We start from the raw sequence: 9,211 nt of genomic DNA on the forward strand, positions 1-9,211 counted from the left end.
CTGTCAAACCTGGACAACCCTGGGCCAAATTGTGACCCACCCTATGGGACTCCCAATCACGGCCGGTTGTGATACAGCCTGGATGCCTCAAACACTGAGATGCAGTGCCTTAAACCGCTGAGACACTGGGGGGGGGGGGGGTCCCTGGGCCTGTGTAGGATGTATTTTGGAGTGGACTGTGATTGAATAAGTGGGATGGGTTTTGTTAGTTGACCTGTTTAATTTTGTATGATGTCGTTTTCCCCCTTTCCGTAATGTTTTTTGACTTTCCTTATTCAATTCCCGCTCAGTTGATGGCGGTAATGCACCATTAACATTGGATGCTAACCGACGTTAAACCCCATCGAAGAAGAAGATGACGTGTGCACGCGCCCGGCATCATAGCTGTGGGAACCAATGGTATGTTACTATTCAGGAAATCCCTCCTCCCTGAAACCGAAAGAGAATCGCTCTCTGGTTGGCGGTACTTCCTTCCCTGGGTTATATGTTAAACGTGCTGTTGCCTTGTGTGAGCAGCTAGCTAGGTCAATACGGGAAAGGGGGGGACCGTGGAAAAGGTGAGTGCCCGGCTTGTTACTATGCTAAGGAAACGAAGACAACATAACATTAAACACAAACTATGAACTCGTGAAATGAATCACGCTTTATTTCTTTTACTCGTATTTGCAGCTGACTGAGGCCAACTGGGAAACGGTGTTCATTCACTAGCTAAACGGGGGAGGCGGGTAGCTAACGTTAGCATAGCTAGCTGCATCAAGTGAGTATGGCAGCCATTGTATATCGATCCAAGCTGCGTTTCGGCGAACTGTCTGAAATCACATTTTGGCAAGAATCAAATGCTTAGGGTACGTTTTCAAACCAGTTTGTGTTTATCGTGATATTTCTCCCACTTGTAACGTTATAGCCTTATTTGGTGAACAAAACCGTGTGAAACCATGCAATGATGTGCGGCCTACCTTCTACGCGCTAAGTGCTGTATTGCCCACTGCACTGTTGCTAGCTAACTAGTTGTGTATATTGGTCTCATCTTACTTACACATCTAACGGTAACAGCTACTATAGCTAGGTAACTACTGCCACTTGTAACGTTAGCTAACAACGGTAATGTTAACTACGTTATTTGAGTAAAAGTACATTAGTCTCGAGACCTGCATGGTATTCTTTACGCGTTTGTTAACTAAGGGTATTTTCACACTTGTTCTCTTTCAGCCAATTTTTGTGAACTCGGTGCTGTTAATTTTTTTGTGCAGAGTGAACACGCCAAAGGAGCTCAGACCTTTCAAAGGAGCCCCCGAACCGAACTAACACCATCTCGACAGGTGGTCTGGGTTAGGTTCGCTTGCTTTCTGCCCGGTTTCCTTTTTTAAAGCATTGTGAACACGAAGCATCTCAGGTTTGCTTGTCATTATTCCTGCACCACACACTAGGCTATTGCAATACCGTGTCCCCTGCCATAAATCCTCACATTGATGCCACAAAAGAGAGAAGAGGTGGGGGTTTGCAGAAGAAACGGTCTTTGGATATTGATTGGGATTGTCAAGGATGCACAGAAATTCCACTGTGTGGAGTTTTTAGTTCAGATTATTTGTATGCAATATGCCATCCAACGTTATATGTTAAGAGAGCTTCAGAAACGGTTTATTCGATTGTGGGGTTTGAATAGTGTGAGTCACAACATGGGGTACAAAATCAATTCTAGTTCTTAAAGGTGTAGTAGCCTGCGTTGGGTGTAAATTGAATTAGTGTTATTTAATCTGCAGTTAATCTAGTATTTATTCTGTTACTATTAAAATGTACATAAATATAATAGGTATCTTCTGATTAATTATTGTCTCATCTTTTAACTAAATGCAATTTATTCGCTTCCAAAATGTACATAGGTATATCTAGCTGTCTGATACCACTGTCTGATGGAATGGCTTGGCCTGCACTTTGTAAAGACCCAGAGTACATTGAGTGAATGTTGAAAACTATCTAGGTTCCTTTCAAAACATAGCAATGTGAATGTAATCAGGACTCTGACAAAATAGGTGAACTGGCAAAAGAGTTGTCGTCATTCAGGGGCAGTACATCCAACCGGCCTCACAACCGCAGACCATGTGTATGGTGTTGTGTGGGCAAACGGTTTGCTGATGTCAACGTTGTGAACAGAGTGCCTCATGGTGGCGGTGAGGTTATGGTATGGGCAGGCATAAGCAAGGACAACGAACACAATTGAGTTTTATCGATGGCAATTTGAATGCATAGATACTGTGCCGAGATCCTGAGACCCATTGTTGTGTCGTGCGATTCACCTGCCGCCATAACCTCGTTTCAGCATGATAATGCAAGGATCTGTACACAATTCCTGGAAGCTGAAAATATCCCATTTCTTCCATGGCCTGCATACTCACCCATTGAGCATATTTTGGTTGCTCTGGATCAACGTGTAAGAATGCACATTCTAGTTCCTGATAATATCCGGCAACTTTGCAGAACCATTGAAGAGAAGTTGGACAACATTCAACAGGCCACAATCAAAAGCCTGATCAACTCTATGCGAAGATGTCGCGCTGCATGTGGCAAATGGTGGTCACACCAGATGACTGGTTTTCTGCTCCACACCCCTACTTATTTTTTTTAAGGTATATGTGACCAACATGCATATCTGTATTCCCAGTCATGTGACATCCATAGATTAGGGCCACATTTATTTGTTTCAGTTGCATTTATTTTCGTTCAGTATAGGACTATACCGCAATACGTTTAGATGGACTTTTTGGTTACCATAGCCAATTTTCCTCTAAACACAACATGTAAGGTCCTTGGACTAGGAGTGATGTTAGGCTTTTTTAGTCCATTATTGGGCTAGCTAACCTTTAGCCAGCCTCACTTGAAGCTTGTGCTGAAACTATTTCATTGTTCCCATAAAATAATGAGCAGCTGGATAAATAGCAAATATTTTCATGAAAATGATAAGTTAGTCATTATTTCCTACCCAGTGCAACAGGCCATGCTAGTCCTGAAGGTCTGTATGGTGTTACACAAGGTCTCAATGTCACTCCTTCATATCTGGTTTCAGATTTTAAGATGTCCCACTCATCATCACGTGGCTCCTCGCGCAACACTGACTGCAAGGTCTATGTGGGTGACTTAGGCAACGGGGCTGCTAAGGGGGAGTTGGAGCGGGCGTTCAGCTACTATGGACCTCTGCGCAGCGTCTGGGTGGCCAGGAACCCGCCTGGCTTTGCCTTCGTCGAGTACGAAGATCCCAGAGATGCTGAGGATGCGACGAAGGGCATGGATGGCAAGTGAGTACATGTGAGATTGCATACAGCAGCCCGTTACTCTGTGGATTCATAGGGCTTAATCTATAACACTTTGTCTTCAATATTAAATATTTTTCTGAATTTTTTTTTTTTATATATTTTTTTTTTGGCATACCTTACACTTTCACAAGACCTGACACTTGCTAGCAGGCTATATATGCCATCTATTCTTAATCCACTGTCCTTTTTCAGAGTGCTCTGTGGTTCTCGCATAAGAGTGGAGTTGTCAACGGGCATGTCTCGCAAGTCACGCTACGGCCGCCCCAGCCGTCGGCACTTCGACCCCAACGACCGCTGCTACCAATGTGGCGAGAGTGGCCATTATGCATATGACTGCTCTCGCTTTAGCAAGAGGGGAGGAGGCCGTCGCCGCAGCAGGTACAGTGTAGAGGCCGCCTACTCCAGAATGTTTCTTTCACCGTTAATTGGAATGTCACTTTTGTTGAATTACATTCAACAACATGGTGGCTCCAAGATAATGTAATGTGTGTAGCAACCATACATATACTGTATGTTGATCAATGATCTTCCTCTCAGGTCCCGCTCACGATCTCGCTCAAGGTCCAGGGGAAGGCGTTACCGCTCACGCAGCCGAAGCAACGACCGTGACCGGTGAGTGATTCTGTTTCACAAAAGGACCCCTGCAAGTTGACTTAAAGAGACTTGGAGTCTCCTATGAAATGTTTTTATTTGATTATTTATTATTCTAGCTGACCTTGGACCCATGTCAATATATTATAAGGCTGTTTTTACAAAGGCAGCCCAATTCTGATATTTTTGCCAATTGTTCTTCTGACTGATCAGCTCTTTTGCCAGTAATTTGGCAAAAGATTAGAATTGGGCTGCCAGTGTAGATGCAGCCTAAGAGTTCTCTTAATTGCTATTATCAGCTTCATGAGTTCCCTTATCTCCCTCTAACAGGCGTAATAGATCCCCATCATACTCAAAGCGCAGAAGCAGGTAAGATTTAATCTGCTGCTGAAATCGGTGAATATACTATATTTTCTGACTGTTTATTGTATTTTGTTTTTAGTCTTGTGTAGGCTACCATCCCAACCCTTAGTTTGCATATAGCGGATAGAGCTGCTTTGAATAGATGACATGACACAGGGGGTATTGTCTTTGCACGGTAGATCTGGGTCCCCAGCACGTTCCAAGTCCAGAAGTCCAGTGCGCAGATCCAGGACCCCAGTCCGTCGGTCCAGGACTCCAGTGCGCAGATCAGTAAGGTAAATGATAGTCATGAAGTTGTCTTTAAACATGGTAGGCCTGTCGTCCAGTTCTTACTGCGACAGATGATGCTACTGAAAGTAATGATTGATCGAAAGTGCGTGATTGTGGGGCCTCCTGAATGGCGCAGCGGTCTAAGGCAGTGCCCTGAGGCGTCACTACAGATCCGGGTTTGATCTCGGGCTGTATTGTGACCGGGAGACCCATGAGGTGGCGCACAATTGGCCCAGAATAGCCCGGGTTAGGGGAGGGTTTGGCCGGCCGGGATGTCCTTGTCACATTGCACTCTAGCGACTCTTGTGGTGGGCCGGGCGTATGCATGTTGACAAGGTCGCCAGTTCTACAGTGTTTTCTCCGACACATTGGTGCGGCTGGCTTCCAGATTAAGCGAGCAGTGTGTCAAGAAGCAGTGCGGCTTGGCAGGGTTGTGTTTCGGATGACACATGGCTCTCGACCTTCGCCCCTCCTGAGTCCGTACGGGAGTTGCAGCGATGGGACAAGACTGTAACTACGAAAAAGGGGTAAAAAGTACAAAGTAAAGAATGCGTGCTTGCTACTTTCATTTTACTGACGACAAACTGCGGTTTCGAAAAGCCAGTGTTGCTCCTGAAATTAAACAAACGTGTCAACTGCCCCACTCTAAACAGGGCTTTGCCACAACCTGATAAACAACTTTTTTTAATTTTTTTTATAGTAAATGTAAGGCAGTGAAGTGGGCAGGGCGAGGACAAGTTGGGGAAAGCTAAACTTTATGCAAGTACTACGCGATGGCTGCTGATACTTAGCACTACCTAGCCTGCTTGTTAGCACTCACGAGGGTCACGCTTGGCTATCCAAATTATCGTGTTATGTGGAAATTTCCTGTAAGGTGGTTTTAATCACTGTTGTAAACCAACCAATATGGCACTCAAGACTGGACTACTGTATCATGGCAGATGTCCGTTGTTGTGAAATCTATTCCTTGGGATAATAATACAGAACCTTTGCACAGGTTAAAGTAAACTCAATCTACATTCTGACTAGAAATGAGACAGTTCCCTAAATGGCAGTAACCAGGTTTCCATCAAACTATTTCAGTCAAGTACCTGTCAAACTGAAGATAGACCTGGTGGAAACGTCAAGTTGTTTTAAAATGTTGATGAAACAAAATATGCTAGACAAGGGTGGATAGTTTTTTTTTTTTTTTGTAGGTGATTAGATTCTGCGGCAAATTGGAAACTATTTATAGAATAACCGGTCACGCGATGCTGTGCGGTGTGGTCCTCCCACTACGACTTTAAAAAGCATGCACAGTTTATTAGGCTACAGATTAAATAAATTGATGAACTTCAGTGTGGTAAAAGTGCACTGTGATGAGCTTGATGCTCTTTTGCAATAGATTGAGGATCATTGGTGCTTGGCTGCCAATTGACAAATATAGATTCTTGCTCTTATCTGTAATCTCATGTAGCTTACCCTCTGCACTGTATCTGCAAGCTGTTGGCTAGAGCGCATGCCAATACCAGAATGGGTACATTTGCTGTTTAAAACATACTTTGTGCCAAAACCAAGTTAAAAATGAGATGGAAATGCACAGCATTTGCTTTTTATTCGGTAAATGAAAGTTATGCTTTTTGTGTGCACTTCATTACGCACAGCCTTTAATTTGCAAGAAGTTGGTTTGACGTTAACACACCGCTGTTAGTAAAATGCCAATGTAAAAATATTGGCTTGCAAATCTGCCACATTTATGGAAACCTAGCTAGTGCTTGAAGTGGAATGGGTGCTAGTACAAAAAAAGAACCAACCATTTACGGCTGAACGATTAATCAAATTTGACTCGAAGTTGCGATATTGATGTGCAATATCCATTGCTGCAATATTTTAAATGCCACGTAAGTGAAAAACTCATCAGGAGGTGAAGCAAGCAGAGCAAGCTGGGTGGAAAGGACCGGCGGAGTAGTGACTATGCTAGCAGGATATTATCTCCAATCTTTACAGATAGCAATCGTTTCCATAAATTGATGAATAGTTCTAGTTTAGCATGTATGGTAAGGCCTCAACTACCTTCCTATTCAAATGAGCTAAAAAAAAAAAAGAATGGTAATATTCGTATTGTTTTGTGTGGCTTCAGCGCTAGCGATAAGTGAAAATGGAGACCCGTTCTAGTTGAGATACGTGTCAAAGCTGTCAGCCTGCTAGGCATCATTATAATTCAAAACCATGCATTCTAAAATCGCACACTCATGTTTGTGTTTAGGCCGTCTTGACATTTTTTACTTTCGATTTTGTCCGCTAGAGTTGGGAGTTCTCTCCTCTTTTGGCCGCTTCCCAATCCCACACACCACGCCCCACCTCCTGTCATTCCAGCAGACAGTTCCTCATGCTCGAGATTCACTCAGCATGCATTGACCAAAACACATGCAGTCAACAGATTTTCCCAAACAAAATCGAATCAGCTTTCCACTTTTCTTAATATAAATTCAAGTGTTCTATTATACTATTTGTTTGTGTAACTAGCGTTTTGCAGAGAGCAAGTGATGTGGTTTTAGCAAGCTCCAAATGTGCCTAAAAACAATAGCCCCTAATGCTAATTGCTAGTGACCAGATGGCTAGCGAAATCCACCAAGGGCGAATCTTGCTAGGAAACTTTTGCTCTAATACAGGCTGGGACCAGTGGTGGAGTATATCAGCATTGTTCTTAATCTGAGGAAAGGGTGAATAATATTCTAAAATCTGTTTGCATGTACATTTTTATCTAATTAAGATCCCATGGGAAACGGTGACCAACACTTTGGCTCCTACTGTCTCAATTTCCTCGCTTCATTTGTTATCATGCCAAACTAAACTGTATTTAAGTCTTTAAAATTAGAATGATCATTATATTTCTGTGATTCCAACAGTACCTGTTTCGATCTATAATCGCAAGTAAAATCGCAATATTTGATGCAGACCTACAACCAGTATTGAATTGAGGATTGCCCACTGACGCCAATGCTGTTTCTTCTGCAGTCGCTCCCGTTCTCGCTCCCATTCCCGGTCAGTGTCCCGCCCCAGGGCACGGAGCGTCTCCAGATCTCGCTCCAGGTCCCGCTCAGCCACCACCAAGAAGAGGTATTAAACTTGAGAATCTCCTCATACTCCTACACCAGGGTTTCCCAATCTCGGTCTTCGGGACCCCAAGATGTGCACGTTTTTGTTTTTTGCTCAATCACGACACTGCTGATTTTAAAATAATGATCTAAGCTTTGATAATTTGAATCAGCTGTGTAGTGTTAGGGCAAAAAACTAAATGTGCACCCCTTAGGGTCCCAAGGACTGAATTTGGGAAATGCTGCCCTACATATTTGTTTTCTTTGATGTGGCACTGAAGTAAGACTATTTTATTCATGCATTTGGTACTGAAGACACTTAAATTCAACTCAGTCAAAATGGGTTGCCTCTGTCTGTACACTAGTTTTCGCTCTTTTGCACCACAGATTACTAGCTATTTTAGTGATGGTGATTACCAGATGCTTGTACAACTTTCAGGTTCTACTTTTTTTTGTTTTTGTCCCCAGTATCTAAACACAATGATTATTTGAATTAGGAGTAGTGCCTGGTGCAGTCAGCTGATGGAATAGCTATGCCAATGTTCATGCTTTGTTTTAAAGGTCTTGCTCCACTGAAAATGCTAATTGTCTTCCTGCCTTGTTTCAGCCGATCCAGGTCTCCCAGCCAGACGGAAAGCCCAATACCTGATGCTGACTGACCATAGGGGCAAAACCGCTCCATGCCCTGCTGTTCCCCTATCCCCATTTGCCTCAGGGCTTGAAGCCATTTAACCCCTTTGTCCATGTATTTTGATTTCTTTCTCCGTTCATTTAGTTTATTTATCCCTTGGTGTTCATCCTCTGGCTTTGGCATTATTATTTCATCTGTATGTACAACAAATTCCCAAACTGTACATTTCAATGGCTCTTTTTACAGTGGTGAGATGTTTTTAGCTTTCTGTGTATTTTGAATTTGTTAGCCTTTGGCCAGTGTTAATGGCACAAAAAAAAAATCTTTTCTGATATTTTTGGCAATAAATCAGCTCCAGTTGAGTGCATTGAAGTGTACTCATAGCTGTACTAAAAGCAGATTGATTTAGGGTTTTATTTCATTTTCAATGTAAATGGCGGTATCTTTTTAATAAAATGAATCTTTACACTAGTGATCTGATTCATGATTGTCTGATGTGGATTTAGTCTAAGTCGATTGACTCACCGGTGTCCATTTTAATTAACATAATAAAATCCCCATTTTAAAAAATCAGTCTGTTTAAGCTAGAGGTCGTTTTTGTATGGGCTGCGTCTCAGGCCGTTGCATCGGCCTTCTGCATTTTTGGTGGAAAATAGCAGCTACAGGGCTGAGTCAGACCAGGAGACATCCTGAAAATCTGTCTTCACACAAGTCGTGAGGTCATTACTTCTGGGCTGTAGTGTCAGAACCATTTGGGATACAAACTATACTGACCTAAATTATAAATGCAACATGTTAAGTGTTGGTCCCATGTTTCATGAGTTGAAATAAAATATCCTAGAAATGTTTCATTGACTAAAAGCTGAACTCAAATGTTCACATTTTGTTTACATCCCTGTTAGTATTTCTCCTTTGCCAAGAAAATCATCCACCTGAAAGGTGTGGCATATCAAGAAGCTGATTAAACAGCA

General features: G+C 42.8%; 1 protein-coding gene across 3 annotated transcripts; it reads left to right on the forward strand.

The window, feature by feature from the left end:
- The first annotated feature begins 426 nt into the window (after nt 1–426).
- LOC115148651 (serine/arginine-rich splicing factor 7) lies at nt 427–8,813 on the forward strand. 3 transcript variants are annotated; one of them, XM_029690731.1, is made up of 9 exons: nt 467–557; nt 670–757; nt 3,062–3,290; nt 3,501–3,686; nt 3,846–3,920; nt 4,230–4,268; nt 4,442–4,537; nt 7,530–7,631; nt 8,217–8,813. In XM_029690731.1, exons 3-9 carry the CDS (start codon nt 3,070–3,072, stop codon nt 8,266–8,268), a joined length of 771 nt encoding a protein of 256 aa, XP_029546591.1. In that variant the 5' UTR covers nt 467–557; nt 670–757; nt 3,062–3,069; the 3' UTR covers nt 8,269–8,813. The 3 variants fall into 3 exon arrangements, with proteins under 3 accessions (XP_029546589.1, XP_029546591.1, XP_029546592.1); XM_029690729.1 differs by lacking the exon at nt 670–757 and having other exon boundaries at nt 427–557; XM_029690732.1 differs by lacking the exons at nt 467–557; nt 670–757 and adding an exon at nt 778–845.
- The last annotated feature ends 398 nt before the right edge of the window (nt 8,814–9,211 follow it).

The sequence above is a fragment of the Salmo trutta genome, chromosome 15, assembly GCF_901001165.1.
Source record: "Salmo trutta chromosome 15, fSalTru1.1, whole genome shotgun sequence".
Taxonomy (NCBI): domain Eukaryota; kingdom Metazoa; phylum Chordata; class Actinopteri; order Salmoniformes; family Salmonidae; genus Salmo; species Salmo trutta.

Excerpts from the sequence above, each read along its gene's own strand:
- LOC115148651 (XM_029690729.1), top strand. The coding sequence starts at position 3,070 with ATGTCCCACTCATCATCACGTGGCTCCTCGCGCAACACTGACTGCAAG. Across the intron at positions 3,291-3,500 it reads ACGAAGGGCATGGATGGCAA|AGTGCTCTGTGGTTCTCGCA; the intron begins GTGAGTACATGT and ends GTCCTTTTTCAG. Across the intron at positions 3,687-3,845 it reads GGAGGCCGTCGCCGCAGCAG|GTCCCGCTCACGATCTCGCT; the intron begins GTACAGTGTAGA and ends TCTTCCTCTCAG.